The sequence below is a fragment of the Schistocerca nitens genome, chromosome 1 (genome assembly GCF_023898315.1).
Source record: "Schistocerca nitens isolate TAMUIC-IGC-003100 chromosome 1, iqSchNite1.1, whole genome shotgun sequence".
Lineage (NCBI taxonomy): Eukaryota > Metazoa > Arthropoda > Insecta > Orthoptera > Acrididae > Schistocerca > Schistocerca nitens.
In genome coordinates, this window is record NC_064614.1 from 691,854,802 (window position 1) to 691,874,539 (window position 19,738).

A 19,738-nucleotide genomic window follows, 5' to 3' on the forward strand; every position below is an offset into this window, starting at 1 on the left:
TATGCCGGACTGAGGCTCGAACTCGGGGCCTTTGCCTTTTGTGGGCAAGTGCTCTACACTTGCCCATGATTTCCATGTGATGTCCCAATAAGCACACCTCATCTGCCAACGTTTCACCTGCCATTTTATTTTCATATGTGTGTAGTAGAAGTTTGGGATCATTATTTATGATGTTTCAGATAGTTTGGTAATTAGCTCTGCAAGTAGCCTCTTAGCAGAAGCAGTCAGATGCAGCCATGCTGCATATGATGTGGCTGAGTGAGGGATGATGAACCAGTCAAACCTGTGTGTGAATCAGAATGAGATTTTCATTCTTCAGCGAAGTGTGCACTGATATGAAACTTCCTGGCAGATTAAAACTGTGTGCCTGACCGAGACTCAAACTCAAGACCTTTGCAGGAGGGCTTCTGTCAAGTTTGGAAGGTAGGAGACAAGGTACTGGCAGAAGTAAAGCTGTGAGGACGAGGCATGAATCGTGCTTGGGTAGCTCAGATGGTAGAGCACTTGCCCATGAAAGGCAAAGGTCCCGAGTTCGAGTCCCGATCCAGCACATAGTTTTAATCTGCCAGGAAATTCCTGTGTGTGAATGCCCCTCTCTCCTGAGGAATTCTCCAAGCTCTACACAGACTACTTCATTTAATACATGTTATATTGCTCAAAGAGTCTCACAAGGAGCATTTTCAACAATGTGCTGATGTTATCCTCAACTGTATAACAGAGGTTGCGGTCCAAACTGTTATTTGCATCATGTACTTAAATGAGCTTTTTAAATAGCTCCTTCCCACAGGAGCCAAAATCACAGGTGACATTCCTGAGCCATGCACTTGGCATAAAATACTGGTTATCTGGTTTTTGTTCCAGACCTGACACTCCCCCTCAAGAAATTCTTAGTTTGTTAAAAACTTACCCTACTAGCCATAGTTTGAACCTTTTGTCTTGTACCATCAGATTGCTTCTGAACTTGGGATGTTTGCAGGTTTCTGTCTGCAGTCTTCAAAGGACTGAAGGTATTAGAATTATGTAGACTGAAACTATCAGACTTGCAGCATATATGGTGTATTTCTCTGACTATACATTCTACAAACTCTGTTCATTTTTGCCTGATTGTGAAACCACATTTCTAATCCAAAATGGTTATATTTTCAACAAAAAATAGATTGAGTTGTCTACTTCCCCTGACAAAAATTATCACATTACTGTCATCTAATGTTTTCCAGTTAAGTAATTAGGTGAGTGTCTCAGACCAGCACTCAGTAGATGTAATTCAGGCACCATTTGACAAATTCCTTCTTGGTGAGGAAGTTTTTCAGAATAAGAAGGTATGTAAATCAGGCACATGATTAATTTTTATTCTTTGGTTGTATAAAATATGCATACTATATGAGTTATCTTACCTTCAAAGCTTAAAAAATTCTTCCTTTCAGTTATACAGAAAAAGTCTGGTGTTCATTGGAAAGCCATTTTAATGGAAAAGCTTTCCAAATTGTATTGTAATGTGTTTGTGTTAACTTGGAACAACTAAAGATCTCTAAAAAATATCTATAATTTGAAAAAAAAAAAGTCCCAGATGAAAAGTTAATATTTTCAGAGGGGACATCTGTGTGTGCTGATAACTTCCCAGCTCACCACCTCCAAACCCCACTCCCATAAGAAGGGGAGAGTTCAACTTTTCATTTTAAAATAGGAAACCACCCCCCCCCCCCTCCCATTTTTACTGAATATTTAGATTCTATGCCAAAAATTACCTAGGGTTCACTGAAAACATATTTTTTCCATTCATGATAGATGGTGAAGTAATAGACAAAATTCATTCCTTTTTATTTTTGCTATTAGGGACCAACTCATTTCATTCTACATTACATTTACAATGAAAATGTAAACTTTTTTGATCTAATTGTTGATATTTTTGTTCAAAATTTAATTTAGTTTTGCAAATTTGGTTGTAGGAAAACTTTTACATTTATACATTTAAAAGCCTAGAAAAAAAGTTGCTTTTAACATGGTATAGCTGTTCCCTTTGGGGTTGATTTCAGTGAGTCTCCACACCAATGATATGCTCGATTTTGATGAGTCCCCTCAAATCTCATGATCAGGGTGACTGATTTCAGTGTGTTCTTCTGTCTTCTGTGTTCTCTGTCTTCTGTGTTCTTCTGCCGTAACTGTCACGCTGGATAGAATATTGCTGCTGGTGGAATACAAAACACAACCATTATAAGGAGAAATGTTCATAATAACCGTGATGGGGGCATCTGTCATGGATACACACATGCCGACTGCGCCCTCACACACAAGCCCCATCCCTCAGTGCCCCACCATGTGGTGTGCCCCACTGCAACACCAGACCCTGATAGGCATTAACAACAAATGACTCAGCACCACTCCTCTCCAGAGCCTTTCTCTGGTACATTTGAAGTTATTAATGTTTCATCAGTAGAAAAGAAAATCCAACTACTTTTAATTTATTGTGAGGCTGAAAGAAATTTTTCCCTTTATGCCAAGCATTTTGCTGGTAGACCATGATCTCACATGGTTATTTGTTGTGTTGTAAAACAGTTTACTACCAAAGGAAGTGTTACACCTAAAAAAAGAACTTGTAGAACAACTGTTATCGAGAACCACAATAATGAAATTGCAGTAATATCTGACTCATAATCCACATGTGAGTACCTCAGAAATATATCAGGAAGTGCACACTCAAGTTCTAGGTGATCCAAAACATCACAAATAGCATCACTGCCATATCTCCATGCATCAAGAACTTCGTCAGAATAAATTTTAGAACTGAAAGAGGTTTTGCATTTGGGCACTCATGCAAATACAGAGACTCTCAGTTTTTTTCTCAAGTAGTGTTACTCAATGAGTCAACTTTTACAAACCATGGTGAAGTTAATCAGCATAATGTGCATTATTGGAGTTTGGGAAACCCACACTGGATATGTGAAGTTGATCATCAGTATCCTTGGCCCTTAAATGTTTGGTGCAGAATCATAGGTGACAAACTAGTTACCCCTTTCATGGAAGGCACATTGAATGGAGAAAGAAATCCTAGCTCGTTGCAAAGTAAGTTACTGATTCTATTGGAATATGAGCCCCTCGAAGTGTGACAGAACATGTAGTTTCAAGATGATGGTTGTCTGGCACATTACTCTGCAAGAGCCCAAGAGGCATTAAATTGTGAGTTTAATGGCCAATTTATCCCTAGTGGTGATCCACCACATCACCCGACCTTATGTCATCAGATCTTTCTGGTGGGGTTATCTTAAAGGCAAAGTGTATGCAGAAGTACCAACTTCTTGACAGAAAATGATAGAACTTATTAGAAATGTTTGTATAAAAGTTAAATCAGACATGCTTTTAAGTTGTATGCATGAATCCCAAGCACAAATTAGCACTGTATTGAAATGTAAGGTCACCGTTTGAGCATTTGTTGTGAATTAAAATAACGTTGAGGGGCAAGGGGACTCATTGAAATCAAGCAACCTGATATGTGAGTAGCAAGGGGATTCACTGAAATCTGTTACCCCAATGGTGAGAGGCAAGGGACTCACCAAAATCAAGCACCTCAATGGGGACAGAAAACTGTTATGTACACATCATTGTTCCTCTAACATGCTAAAAATAGTGTGTTGACAAGGCATTTAAATGTCTAACTGTAAAACTTTTACTGTACAATCAAATTTGCAAGACTAAATTAAGTGTTTAACAAAAACATAAAATGGATGGAACAAAAAAGTTTACATTTTTATCACAAATGTAATGTAGAATCGAAACACTCAGTTCTCAATTGGAAAAATTGAGTATTGTCAATTACAGTGCCATCTGACATGAATGGGAAAAACAAAATGTTTCAGGTAAACCCTAGAAATTTTTTTAAATGATGAATCTGGATCTATAATAAAATTGGTGGGTTCTCATTTGAAAATAAAAAGTTGACCCCAACGAAGAGGGGGGGGGGGGGGCTATGTGGTGGCCAGCTTTAGCATAGACAGATGTATTCTTTGAAAAATTAACTTTTCATCTGGAATATTTTTTTATGTATGAAGTATATTTTTCAAGACATTAATTTTCTCAAGTTAAAACAAACACCCTATAAATATCATGGAAAGATTCTGCCTTGTGTTACTGATTTACATTCTTCAGTCACAATATTTAACTTAGGTTCACTGAACCTACATCCTGTGTTGATACAAGTATATTGAATGAGTCCATGTAATTCAGTATAATGTACATATGAAATATAGTCATGTGTTGCTGTAGTAGTAGTAGTAGGAGTAGTAGTAGTAGTTGTTGTTGTTGTATTGTTTGACACCAGTTTCTACACTAGGGTAACCTGTGAGAGTCTCTTTATATATGCATAATTGATTGAACCTGAATATTGCATTCAAGTTATAATCTGCCTTTGGTATTATTATCTCCCATGTTTCCTTCTATTAACGAATTCTCTGTTATCTGGTGCCTCAGGATATGTCCTTCCATATTCTTTTGGTCAAGATGTCCCATTGCTAATTTCGCTCAGTACCTCTTCATTAGCTTTTAGATCTTTCTATGAAATCTTAGGCATCTGCTGTTACACCACATTTTATGCTCATCTTGTCTGTCCCGCTTATCATCCATGCATTGCTTTAACGTAAGGCTATTCTCCAGACAAATGCCACCAGAGAGGATTATCTGACACTTCGTGCTATTTGTTAATGTACATAGGGACTTAAGTTACATATGTCATCCCATGCTAAGACCAGTGCACAACTTTGAGAGGTTAAAATTAGTATAGATACATGGGTACATATATATTCAATAACCTGCCATAGTTCATTACATGTCTTGCAGGCAATATGTTGGGGTTTAAGACTGAACTAAAGATCTTCCTGTCAGGCAACTAGTTTTACTTCACTGAAGAGTATCTTCACAGGATCTCTTAAAATTAGTGTTTTGAGTTTTTTTTTATAATTAATTGTTGTTCCATAATACAATAATATTAAAAGTGTTTAGTTATTTCCTTGTATGGGATTAAAACAAAATTTTAAATCTTTGACTTCTTTTGATATCACACATACACCCCTCTGTAGTGTCAGTGGAATGCAACTAACATAATGTCTGGCACATCTACAATGTCATCATCTAACCACAGAGTTGTTTATTTGCATCTCCCTTAACTTTTTATATCTTTTCCAGATGTCTCTTTTATTTCATTTACTGTTCGCTCCAGGTAGACTTGAATAACATGGGGGATAGGTCACAATCCTGTCTTACTCAACTATTGCCTCCATTTCATATGCTGACCAGTTAAATTCAGATCACAGAGTAATGTATTATATCACAGAATCACAAACAATGACTCGATCATGGTATTTAAAGAGAAATTATTTGGTGTGTGTGTGTGTTTGTGTGTGTGTGCGTGTGCGTGTTATGTATGTTTTATGTATTAGTCTGCTCTGAAGGACCTATCCTAAAGCTTAAAAATGTTGTCAATTATATTTACCTGCCATTCAACTTCTCAACACCTCCTTCCCTTATTAAAAATTTTCATATCTTGAAATGACTTTTCCGGTGTGACGATGTTATCACATTACTTGTGTCAAGCTGAATTAAATTTCTTTTTCTTAATTTTTATTTGATTAATTGTAACTAATAAAAGGTTAATTTAATAATTCATTTAATTTTAAGGATGATCCCCTATCAGCCTTGGATTACCAAGTTGGCAAGCAGGTCTTTACTGAAGGAGTGAAAAAACTTTTGCTAAGACAAAAAAGGACAGTTATTCTTGTTACGCATCGTTTACAGTTGTTATCCTATGCAGATAAGGTAAAAAACTATTTTATAATTCTGAAATAATCAATTTTTGACAATTTAATGTGATTGTATAGATAAAAAATCTATTCACCAAGTGGCAGCTGGAGAACATACTTATAAAGAAAATATAATAACAAAAACAAATACGACACTGAAAAAAGTATGCTACAGCCTACACTTACTTGCATGCAAAGCAAACTTCCACACTGTCAGAATTGCATATGTTGTCCAGTTCCACAGTATCCTACAGTATGGAATTATGTTCTGAGGTAGCACAGCTGCTAGCTCAGTAATCTTGCAGACCCAAAAAAGAGCTGTAAGAGCAATGCACCATGCAAAACAGACTGACTCATGTAGGCCCCTCTTTTGAAAGTCTTCCATCCTTCATTTTCCATGTTTTTTTATTCTAGAAAATTGTAAGTATGTGAGGAAAAACATCAAAGAGATAAATAAAAACTGTAATGTACATGAACATAATACCATGCAAAAAGACAAACTCCATGTCCAGACAGTACAGACAATAAAATTAAAGTCATTTCTTCATTTCCTCTGTTTCACAAATCCCTAAGGGTATTCTTATTAGATCACTCCTTCTAGTCAGAGGTAGAATTCTTAAACTGTGTGATGTACAACAGGCATGAAGCAAGAATATGCAAAAATTGCTGCTGCTGCTAAAGCAAAAATAAAATATAATTAATTTATTGTACTATTGAAATGAATGATGAAGTTATATGTAACCTGTGTGTGTGTGTGTGTGTGTGTGTGTGTGTGTGTGTGTGTGTGTGTGTGTGTGTGTGTGTCTGTGTGTGTGTATGTGTGTGTGTGTGTGTGTGTGTGTCCCATGCAAATGACATCTGACAATCTGTAGAGATTTACTGGATAAATAAATAAATAGAAATTATAAAAGAATGTTTTGTGTACACAAGCTTTCGAAGCCAGTGGCTCCTTCTTAAAAGAGAAAGGTTGAACGGGGGAGGAAGAGGGGTGAAGGAAAAGGACAGGAGAGGTTCAGGAAAATTGGTAGAGCTCAGGAAAGTCACCCAGAACCTCAGGTCAGGGGAGATTTACTGGATGGGAAGAGAAGGAAAGTCTTTTTAGATTTTTTATCTATCCAATTATGTTATATTTTATAACTCTGATACTCTAATAGTTTGTTTCATTAATATATAATAAATTGCTTAAAAATATCATTATTGCAAAGGTTATGTAAATTTATATGGATTTAAACATTGCTTTCACAGGAAATAAATATAAGCCAGCACACATAAATACATCAGACTTTAATCAATCACATGTAGATCAAGCAGAAATGCACTACATAGGAACAAATTATTTGTTTTAACATATTGTCAGAAAAGTAACAAGAGACAAGATAATGTAATGTTGTTTGTACTGTTGCTGTTAATTTGGTTTTTATTGTATTTTATGAGATTATTGTGTTGAAACATGCAATGTACTTATACTACTACTAATCACAAACTGGCTAATGTTGACCAGCATGATCTGTTCATAAGTATTTTGTGCATACAAATTGACTAATCATGGCCAACAGACAATCATGACGAGGAGCAGCCTACAGTATACAGACTGTTTTGTTCATTGCTGTGGAGGGTGAAGAGTATGACTGAGGGAAGTGAAAAGATATGTAGAAGTGGTGAAGAGCAAGAGGAAAATGGGGGGGGGGGGGCAGAATGCCAATAAACTTACTTCACAGAGGCACCTATAATACTTCTTATTTGTTGTAGTTACTGAAAAATACAACCTACATTGGCCATTTTGTCTTTATGTCAACAGCTTACTTATTTTTTGCAGCCATGTACAGAGTTTTCATGTTTTATTTTTGAACTTAATGTCATTGTGATTCATGGTTGCACAGGCATCAGTGTTGTTACTTAACACCTTAAAAATTGCCACATTATTAATTTACCATTATTTAAAGCATTATTTTCACTGTACACATGTATTATAACATGAAATTTTATGAGATATTGTCTTGCTGTACTGAGGCTGCTGTGTGTCATCTCTCTCTCTCTCTCTCTCTCTCTCTCTCTCTCTCTCTCTCTCACACACACACACACACACACACACACACACACACACACAGACACACACACTCGCCAGGTTACCTGGCTTTCTAAATATGTATTCACAAAAAGGGTTGTAAACAAGGAAACATTAAATGCATTTCAGGCAGCAGTATTTGCAGTAAGGAAGCAGCCTGGAGTGCACAAAATGGCAGCAACTGGTGCATTTAAAGAGTTTTTCCAGACCATCAAAGTCAAATTTGACTATATCTGTCCACAGAAGACCAAAATATTGTGTTCCAAGCATGTCAGGACACAGCCACAGTGTCAAAGAAAAATCATGGTTTATTGACAAACCGAAAAAACTAAAATGCACATACTGCTGTTACATGATCACCAACAAGACAGCAACAGATCCCAATGCAAAGGAATTGTTCTAGAGCAGATGTTTACAAGTAAAAAGACATTATAGAAATGATGTAGAAGGAGCCAAAAAGAAAAATAATGATAGATTCATTGAAGGAGCTCATGGCTCATGCAAGGCAGCCTGGGACCTGATCAATGAACACAGGAAGGAAACCACCTCTGCATTAAGCTTGTGTAGTTCAGCTGACATTAATAGTTATTTTATTGACATTATGGAAAACACTATGAGTACAATCCTACACCTCAATATAGACCTTGCAGCTGCTGTAATAAATGATGAAAGATTCACCATGATGAACTGGAGTGAATTTAAAATGTTCCTCACTGCTTTCTGAATCATTAGTGCTGTAGAGTTGATACACTTCTGCTGCTGTATAAAAGATAATTGAGATTTCCTGGTGATATGGCCACTGGCCAGGCAGTCAATTATGTGCCATTAACTTGTGCTATGTATATTGTTTTCATAGTTTCCAAAATGTTTTATTCACATCTTGAGGTTGTTACAACAGAACAAAGAAAAGCCATTTGTACCACTGTGCTGCCATTGTACCTCACACCAAAGACCAAAGCCCCAAGAACTTCCACCGCCACCTACAAAGATCTTCCTCCAAAAAAGGATGTCCACTTATTTTTACTAAAGTCATTGGTATGGTGGCCACTTTGAAATCTCCCGAAAAACTGGCATAAGTCAATAACTTTTCAGGGTATATACAGGGTGGAGAAAATAGTTGATTCCAGTAGGAACCAAAATTACAAATGTTTTGTACGTCAACAATGCACAATTTTTAAACTACCAAAACTTGGTGCCACATGCTCTGATTGGCCAAGGGATTGCCCTGAGGAATTAATGGATCGCATTCAACCTGCCGCCAATCACATCAGGGCAATGCCAGGAATCTTTGAAAGCGTTTGGCAGAACACCATTTGATGTTACCAAGCTTCTGTTGCTTCAGAGGGTCACCAGTTCGAGCAAACTGTGTCAAAGGGGGCCGACATGATTTGTAAATTTTTGGAATGCAAAGATGTCTTATCATGAAACTACAATGGGTGTTACCTCGGCAAGATTCACCCCCAGGCCCCCAGAGTGGAAGGCTGGCGTGCTACTATGAAGCATGCGGGCCACCTTGGATACATCACAATCTCTGGCAGGCAAAGCATTTGTGGTTATGCTCTGTTCAGAGCATCCAGCAACAGGGCAATCTTGCAGTAAATCAGAGTCTCTGGCGCCAAGTTTCCATATTTTAAAAATTTCCTAACATTAGTAATTTTGGTTCCTACTGGTATCAGCTATCCAGGGTTAAAATTTCATGACACAATTTTTCTCCACCCTGTATATACATATTTTGCAATAATGTCATTCATTTTTCTTTTTAACACAGCAAATTAACAAAATACATTTGATTTTGACAGTGTCAACCATAAAATATATTGCCGCCAGATTAAACTTGAAACAGCCTTCTTCACAGTAAATTCACAAAATATACATGTACAATATATCATAGGTACAATGTTTCACATGACCTGTTGATCATACTTCTCAGTTTGGAATTATCATAACTAGTCTCAACGTATACTTTTAATTTAAAGTGGGTGAGAAACTGATTGCTAGCTGTTATGTTTCAAATTACAAAAAATTAATTAATAAAGATTGTAAAATCTTATAGACTCTCTGATAGTCAGGATGTGTACAAGATGTCTACTAATGTAGTCAAGAAAATTATCAATGAAATTGCTGAAGCATTAACTACAGTAATTAATAAATGTTTCACTGCTTGTGTATTTCTGGACTTTCAAAATTGTGTGAACAGTACCAATGTATAAAAGGGTGACCCAGCCTTGGTAGCAAGCTTCAGACCACTCTCAATAATTACAGGCTTTGCTAAAGTGTCATTAAGATTGCAATGAAAGACCAAATATCAAATTACTTTGAAATTAATGAACTTTCCACAGATACACACCACAGTTTCCGCAAAGGCAAATCTATAATAACAGCAGCACTAGATCAGGTTACTAGGATAAAGCAGAGTTTCGAGAAAAAAGAATCTGTAGCACTGACAATTTGTGACCTTAGTAAGGTGTTTGACTGCATTACTCATGAAGGACTCCTAAACAAGCTCAATAAATATGGATTTGGAGGCACTGTTCTAGCAACCTTCAAATCATATTTGGAAAACAGAAGGCAGGGTGTATCAGTCCAAGGTGCACTATTGTATGATTGGAAGTTGGAATATTCCTAGTATTTGTAAATGACTGAAGCTTTCATGGACAGTGCTTGCAATTTGCAGATGACATAACTCTGTACTCAAAAGGCATTGATGGCAGCAAGGCTGAAGGAGAAGTAGATGCATTTTTAACTGCTACAAAGGAATGGTTTGTTATAAACAAAAAGAAGCTAAATTAAGAAAAAACAGAAAAACTGGTGTGTATCCTCAGTGACAAAGGATACATAACCAGCACAGGAACTGTGAAGCTTCTGGAGTTCTTGGTGGCTTGTAAACTCACTGGCAAGAACACATTGCACATGTGTGTGACAAACTGTCATGACTAATATATCTCCAGAGGGAACTGAAGCAATTTGTAATTGAGTTACTGCTGATGATACATTACTCATTGTTCCACAGCCTTATTAGCTGTGGCCTGTTACTGTGGGGTCACTCTACATACTGCAAGAAAATTCTACTATGACAAAAAAAAAGTAATAAGGATCATAGCTTCAGGCAGAAAACTAGGCCACTGCAAACCCATCTTCATATGTCTGGGAGAGATGACAATTTTCAGTCAATGTCTTCACCTGTCTCATGTATGTGAAAGAAAATGATGAAACATTTACCAACAAGAGTGACATTCACAATTATAACACATGCAAGAAGGTAAACACACACAGATATCCCAAATTGTCAACTCTCCACGACAAGGGACAGTTTTCCTACCGTAGCCATTACAATATTTAGTCCTTGGGATCAGTGGAATTTTGAGGAAAGATGTAACAAAATCTATGCCAAAAACCACTATAAAGTTTAAATGAGTTTGTTTACAGTGAAACAGAAGATTTGACTCCCTAAACAATGCACTACTATATGAAATGAATTACAAATGTACTTGTTTAAAAGTTTTCACTATATGTCATTAAGTGTTATGCTATAACTAGGCAGATTTGTTTTTGTATTATTACACATACTTAAGCTAATTTGTACTTGTATTATAATGCTTGTGTACTCTTAACCTTGTAACACTAATGCTGTCTGTCCAGACTTGACTGGTGAAAGATTTAGCTATGGTAATAATAAGTCGCAGCTTCCTCAAGATCCTAAATCCATACTCTGATATCCATTCCACATTGTCCTTCTTAGGTGAATAAGCTGTCTTCCTTGATATTAAGCTTCTGATGTATTATGGTTGCATGATAGTCTCTGTTTATGTTAAATCCACTAACCCAATGCAGGGCTTCCATTTTTCAGATAATTGCACTTGAAAAAGGAAGAATACGAGCACAAGGAACACTGAAAGATATTGAAAGTATTGACAAAGAACTTGTAAAAAGTTGGCGAACTGTTATGAACCGTGAAGCTTTAGAAGAAAAAAAGCTTTCAAAAAGTCACACTGCAAAAGAAAGATGGCAACTAATCAGACTAATTTCTCGTTTTGGAATGCAATTGAAACAACAAAGTGTAAAGGATAACATCTGGCAGTCTGACACTGGTTGTCTTGCAGTAAGTGTATCATTAAATTATCAGCCTATTTATGACAAATGCAGCAACATTTCCATCATTTTGTTTCCCTGAGGATCCATTTCTTCATGTCACTAGTAAACCATTTAAAATAGTTACTTATTATGTGATTTAATTTGAATACAGCTTACAATTAAGTTAACTAACTCATTTGCTTGCCATTTGATTTCATTTTAGAGTTATTTAGTTTCGAATAAAATTGTCATAATTCAGAACAGAAATGTGTTCCATGGTTCTACATAAAACTGTCTTCTGTGAAATATAACATTCAATTGCATGTACTGAACTTGTGGCATTTCTGTAAAATGGTACTTAAGCTTTCTTCTTTTATGTAAATAAGAAAATTGTACTGGGGAAGATAAAGATTGTGGTGTTAAAAGGCACCCCCTAGCAAGAATGGGATCATATCCAACAACAGAAAACAGAGGGCCATATAAACAATTGATACCACGGTAGTAAAACTAAGTAAATATGATGTGGAAGTGTGTGTGTGTGTGTGTGTGTGTGTGTGTGTGTGTGCATCTTATGGGTGCTCAATGGCAAGGTCATCAGCACTTTTACACTTACAACAAGTGAGTGTGGAGATAAACTCTAAAACTGTTACCCACTCATGCACTCAAAATGATCACGCAGTTACTATCTCACATGTGTGGAAACAAATTAGAAAGAGGGGAGTATCTATACATGAGATAAAAGCACAGAGAAAACAAGACAGAAAAACTAAAAGAAAAGCAAAGGGAAATGTGAGTGGCTGACCACTTACAAAAAACTTGGATGAGCCAATCACCCTGTTAACACATTAAAAACATCTCCCTAAAATCTTGTTAAAAATGTTGGACAATTCACAAAACTTTAAAACTTGTTTGCCACTTAAGATAGTGTGTAGATCCTTCAACAAATCTGCCACAGCCCACTAATTAGAAAGAATACACAGTCTAATGAAAAGTGGCACACAATTATCTGTACGCCACAAGAATCACGCATTGGAGGGTCCTCTTGCTGGAGTACAAAGCCATGTGTCATAGGGCTGTGGCCTATACATGGCTGGAAGGAAACAGGCCACGGCCGAGTTGTGGAATTTACTGCATGGAGCATATTGTCAGTCACTTCCAGCTACTTGTCTTCCCATCGACGCATGACTATGACTTTGTACCTCGACAGTAAGATGAGAGCATGCATGAGGATGGTACACTGAAAGAACTGAGGATCATGATATGCCACCTTGGCTGCTAGATCCATCATTTTGTTCCCTGCAATACCCATGTGCTCTGGTACCCACCAGAATGACACCTCCTTCCCCAGTCTTTATAGTTGGCATCATGAAGTGGAGAAAAGTAAAACATGGTGTACAACTAGTTGGGAACATAGGCCACTTATAGTCCTCATGTATATAAATGATTAACCAAAGATATTGTAGGAATATTTAAAAACTGTGATGTGTGCTGATGATACAAATATCCTGATAAAGGATCCAAAAACATGTTTACTAGGCACAGCTTGAGGGACAGTGGAACAGGCTGGCAACTTGCACAGAAAACAGCTTAACTGTTAATGTTACAAAAACTCATATTACGTAGTTCCAGGCAAATAAAAATGACTTAAAAGTAGTGTAACTGGAAAATCATTTATGTTCATGAGAAACAATAAAGGGCCAAAAACAGAATCTTGTGGTACAGTGCCTATTGCTATGTGATGAACATGGAACTAATATACACTGCTTTCTAATATGCAGATAATATAAAAATCATGAAACTGTTATATATTGTTCCATAATTTTTTAAAGCTCTTGATAAAGATATCAGGCTTGTCACAATCAAAATCATTAGTGAACTATCAAAATATTCCTACAGAAAATAATTTCTGATTTATTGATTGTAATGAATCACCTATCAAGATAAATATAGCTTGTTCATTTGAGAGTCCATTGTGGAATCCAAAATTTTCTTCTGAGAATGTATTTTCGTACAAAGTGTTTATAAATAAGTAACTTAGAATATTACAAGAGTAAGTCAATAAATAAGTCACAAAACGAGATGGAACCAATAATAATCACTGTAAGTTCCTGAAATTTATTTAATTTTGCTACAAATTTGCCCTATATATTCAGACACTTGTCCATCTCTTTACAAGTCCTTGATACCTAGCAACAAAGAAGTTTTAGGTTGCTGTCACAGTCAGTGTGTAATCTCTTTGGTATCATCAGTTTAAAAATCATCAGTTTAAAAATGTTTGCCACCAAAATGAGATTTTAGGGTCAAAGATGATGAAAGTCACTGGGTTCTAAGTTGGTATCGTAATGTGTATTTTCCGAGCAATCCAAATTAAATGTTTGTAACAGTTCCTGTGTTTGTTCTTCTGCATGATGGCATTGTTATTCAGAAGAGTTGCTCCCTTTGTCAGGAGGCCAGGTCATTTTCAGCAAATGGTCTGTTCAAGTTGTGCAAAGTGATACAAAATGATGCAGCATTCATGGTCTCATTGTGAGACTGCAATTTCAGTAGGAAAATGCCTTGCATGTTACAAAACCTGGTAAGCATAACCTTGTGGACTGATGAAATGGTCTTGAACTTTTTCATTTCTGAGCAGGTGGAATATTTCCATTCCATGGCCAAAATCAATTGGTTTCCAGCTGAAAGTGATGCACTCAAGATTCATTCCATGTAACAATTCATGCAATGGAGTCCTCTCTTTCCTCAAAGTGCTGAACCAGATACTGTAAAGATAAGCCCATTCTGTTCATTTTGTGTGCCTTGGTCAACACATGTGGTATCCAACGTGCACATACTTCAACTGCTCATGCATGATGTAGTAAGCAGTTTCATGTGAGCACCCTACAGCACGTGCTACATCATGAATCATCACACACCAGTCGTTATGAGTGATCACAGCCAAGGATGCTCCTGATCTTTGATACTTTGCCTTCCCCTGTTAAACTCCTAGATCTGACTTAACATAGCTTTTCATGATAAACAGTTGTCACCACACACAGATAAACTGTTGACTGAGATTATCTATTGACTGAACCTTGCAAAAAATTCAGCTGATGAACATGTGATTATTTTATTACTGATTTAATCTTAACAACAAGAAAAAAATATCTTCTTGTGGTGCTTTTTGATATACTTGGATTTCTCAAATTTATTTCGGAGAGCCTTTCTTATATAGTGCGGTATACCATCTTGTGTATTGTCCAAAACTAATTACACACTTCTGTCATGAGAAACTTATTATAAAAGTTTTTGTAGTTTAGGTTTACCTTTGATGAGCTCTTTATTTAGCTGTAAAGATGTTATTCATTTTACCTGTCTAGATTTTTGCTATGTTCTAAGCAGTTCTTATCATGTTTTGACAGAAACTCTTCTGATACTTTCTCTTAGAATTTGACAACAGAGTTTTTAATGTGATTTTAAATTATCATCAGTGGTTTTTGATTTTAAATAGAGAATTGTCTTAGTTTTGTATGATATGGTGCTATTTGTAGATTTAGAGCAAGTTAATTTCTGACATAGGCTCTTTCTTTTCTTTTTTTCTTTTTTTTTTTAAAAATAGTTTTCAAAATAGCCTATGGAAATTTTATAGAATACATTGCCTTTTTCATTTATCCAAAGTGTATTATGTATGTTATTCAGTCTATACTTTGCAAATACTTCTTGAATTTCTCAATTCCTGCTTCACGTATTATGTGGTGTTCATGATGTAACTTAACCATTATGGTTGCAGTAGGATGGGGTGACACATAAGGCTGAAGTGATTGTTCTAACACAAGAACACTGTAATTTATTGCCAGAACAGTACACACACATGGGAGACAAGGTGCAATACAATTAGCAATACACAAGTGACTGACAGAGCCTTGTGCTCTGACCTATGGAGACACTGGTTCCAATAGGGGGTACAGCTGGCAGGCTGTGTACGCAACTGCTATCATATTAGCTGGCTAGGTGGCCTCTGTTGGTCAAAGTAAGCATAAACTTCATGTACAAACTGTGAAGCAGTGCACATACAACACTTTTAGTTATAGCACTCCTCTTCCCTTCCAAAGAAGTGAGTACTGTGCTCACATTCATTTCTTTTGTAGTCGATGTAAGCTGTTGAGTCATGTAACGTGCTGCCACTGGTGCATAGGGCCTGAAATGGTGCGAGCAAGGATAGGTGTGGTGTCGGCCTCCTGTGAGAGGCCAGGCATTCATTTCCACGCTCGATTCCAACCCCCAGGGAAGGAGGCTGTGGCAAAGGCAGTAGAACAGGTGGCACTGGCTGTGATGGAGACGGCCGAATCAGATGCATCGGCTGTGACACACATGAGCCAGGGTCCCACCGTAGCCCCCAAGAGCTGAAGGGGGCACCCACAGCAGAGGAGACAGTTGTGAAATCATTAGCAGTGGTTGTGGAGAAGGTTAGGGCACCAGCCACAATGAAGGAGACGGCTGGGCCGACGGAAGATGCAAGAGCGGCAGAGGTGGACCTAATGCACAGTTGCCTATGCAGCCATACCAGGCTGGAAGCATTGTGGCACTGATGCCAACGAATGGCCTTGTGTCAGCTGAAGCAGATTTAGCAGAGTCCGCGGCTGATGACTGTGTAACAACTCTGCCAGACTCTTAACCGCCAACTGGGATATGATCTGGGGGCCATTGACTGTAACTAATGGGCTAATGTATAAGGAATACCTTCCACTGCAATTTTCTTTAAAAAAAGCTGAAATTATTGTCACTACATATGTAGACAGACAACACATCACATATGGAGACTGAGAATAAGCATCAATTACAACAAGCCACTAGAAATTCAAAAAAAGGTGCCACAAAATCTACATGAATTTGTTACCAAGGCTGCTGTGAATCTGGCCACCATGACAAAGAAGCACAGGGAGCAGCCTGATGGGTGGCATCGCTTGATGGATGGTGGACTGTGGGCAGGTTGCAACAGCCCACACTGTTTCCCCATCAATGCCTGGCAAAAAAAAAAAAAAAAAAAAAAAAAAAAAAAAAAAAAAAAAAAAAAAAAAAAAAGTCTGCCTGCTAATGCTTTTGTACATGACACATACTAGTGGTCAACATGTAATAAACATATAATAACCTCATGCCAAAGGGTTGACAGGACTACAAAATGAGGAGTGGTGTCCTCTTTAGCCAACAGCAGCATTCTGTCCCAGACATAAAGACGAGTTTATAATGCAAAATAATTTCTCAAAGGATCAGAACCATGGCCCACAAGTTTTTTCAGCCAGCTGTGTTGCACAAAAGGATCAGCTTCATTTAAAACAGGATCCATGGCTACTGCAGCTGTAATTTTAGTGCTAGTAATACAAAAGCCCTCAACAAAATTTTGAGTTTCCAGATCTAAATGTAAATAAAGTAATTCGTCTTTATGAAACTCTGGATCCAGACCAATCAGCAAATAAAGTAAGGCGTCAGCATTTGTATGTCATGCCATAGGTTGAAAATGTATCTCATAATTGTATTGCAAGTGGACAAGAGCCCACTGCAGTATGTGGTGTGTGGCTTTGTATGGCAAGGATGTCAAATGGTTAAAAAGAGACATCAGTGATTTGTGATGTGTGGTTGGGTTAAACTTAGACTCATACAAAAAAACCAAGACATTTTTTTTGAGCATACATGATCATCAAAGCCTCTCTCTCCTTCTGAGAATAATGCTGTTGCACTGAATTTAAGGATTTAGAGCCACGTGGAATAGGGCATTCAGATCTGTCCACATACTTATGAGCAAGGATGGTGCCAATGCAAAACTGAGATGTTTCCATCACTAACACAAGGTGCTGGCCTAGCTGTAAAATGACTGAACAAGGGGCTGACTGCAGCTTAGATTTCAACCACTTGAATGCTCAGTCACAAGCTGAAGACCAGCAGAAAGGAACATCTTTACAATAATACATGGAGTGTGTAGTATTCCCTCCCATGCATTACCATTAAATTTAGCTCTGTCTTTGCAAAAGAATTTCGAAATCTCCAAGGGGCATAAGACACACAAAAGAAAACTTTTTTATCTATCATCATTTTCTTTTGTTGTTGGCTACAGTTCTCACATCTAGGAGTACATTCTTGAGGCTGAAATTTTGATTTTGTGGGTTCCAGTTGGCTAAATATCTGATGAAGATTTGCCTGTCTTACTCTTTAATTTTATTCTTGTCACATTTTTCAATATCGCACCGTCTTTACAATTTCCGCTTCCATAACACCACAAATTACATTGTTTGTGTCAGTCATAAAAATACGTCTGATTCCATCAGAGGCATGCCCACTACTACTTAAATTCTGCAGTACTAACAATATTCCAAGGAATTTACAAAACAAAAGAGTTTATAAACTTTCTTGATGAAAGAAGAATCTTCACAAAATTATATCATTATTTTGTAAATGAATCCAGAAATAAATTTAATAATTAGCAGTACATTGAGCAATTAATTATATGAATTTTAAATATGCCAGACAGATTGTAATTTCAAATGTTTTTAAAAGAAGAATAATTTTAACTGTTAGTATACATTGATTGCAACAAATTAATTTCTTTTTATACATTTTAGCCTGAAATATAATACATCGTATACAAAATAATATGAAATTCATTTAGTTAAACAGCTGAGATAATGTTCACCTATACAAGTTTTAAAATACTTTTTTGTATCGTCTATTTCTATAAATAAAGGTAATGTCAGAGGAGAGTGTCCCATTACAAGTGGTTGTGCCACAGTAGCACCATCACTGCTGACACAATGTTCACATCCACATTTACTTCATTCTCACTCTGGTGTGGAATTTGTGGTAGTATGCAATTTTGCCTCAAAATGCCTGTAATGCCTTGACACAAGTGGGGTGTGGCAACATGGCAATAGCATCAGTATGCTGGTACAATGATTTCATGGCAGCATGCAACACTTCAAAACCCAAATAAATAATCAATGGTGGAAAAACTGTGTCTTGTCCAAACTGCACTTTATCTGTGCAGATTGTAAAACAGAAAATAGAGCATGACGGTTCTGCAGATGTTCCTCTATAGAACCACCAGACTCTACTGTGTCATTTAAATAGTTGCTGCAACTTGGAACTGATGCAATAAGTTGCTCTAAAAAAAAGCTGGTGCACTTGCCACAACAAAAGGCAAATGCTGGTATTGATCAAGCCCAAATGGGGTATTGATAACTAGAAGGCGTTCAGAATTCCCCATTGAGTGGCAGCTGTAAAGATGTCTCTGCCAAGTCTATCTTTGAAAAATAATGCCCCCCCCCCCCCAATAATTCTGCTAACTGCTCATCAGTGCATGGCAAAGGATAGGTATCAATGATTGATTGGCCATTAATAAATTTCTAGAATCACTGCGGAGGCATAATTTACTGATAGGTTTTTTGACTGGCCCAGGTGGTGATGACTATTCACTGGAAGAACGATGTCAAATAACATCAAGGGATCAAAGATGATCTAATTCTGCTTTTACTTGATCCCGTAAAGTTACCAGTACCAGGCGGGCTCGGAAAAAAAACAAGAGGGTGGGGGTAGAGTGTTTCATCATAATATGAGCCTGTAATTCTATTGCACAATTCAGTCCTGGAGAAAATAGAGAGGAAAATTTCTCACATAAAATATCTAACTGTTGATATGGAACTTGATCAGATGATCAGAAACCATATGCACTTCATCATCAATGGAAAATCCAAAGAGTTTAAAAGTGTCCAATCAAACAGATTTTCAGTGTAAGCATCGTCCACAACTAGGAAGGCTAATGAACGAATTACAGCCTTGAAAGACACATGTG

The 19,738-nt window shown here is 37.0% G+C and overlaps 1 protein-coding gene across 1 annotated transcript in view; it reads left to right on the top strand.

The window, feature by feature from the left end:
- LOC126259407 (ATP-binding cassette sub-family C member Sur) overlaps positions 1-19,738 on the top strand; it is a 377,896-nt gene that overhangs the window by 209,961 nt on the left and 148,197 nt on the right. Inside the window, exons 13-14 of the mRNA XM_049956187.1 lie at positions 5,665-5,802; positions 11,699-11,950. Coding sequence (XP_049812144.1) covers positions 5,665-5,802; positions 11,699-11,950 — 390 coding nt within the window. The remainder of the gene's footprint in view (positions 1-5,664; positions 5,803-11,698; positions 11,951-19,738) is intronic.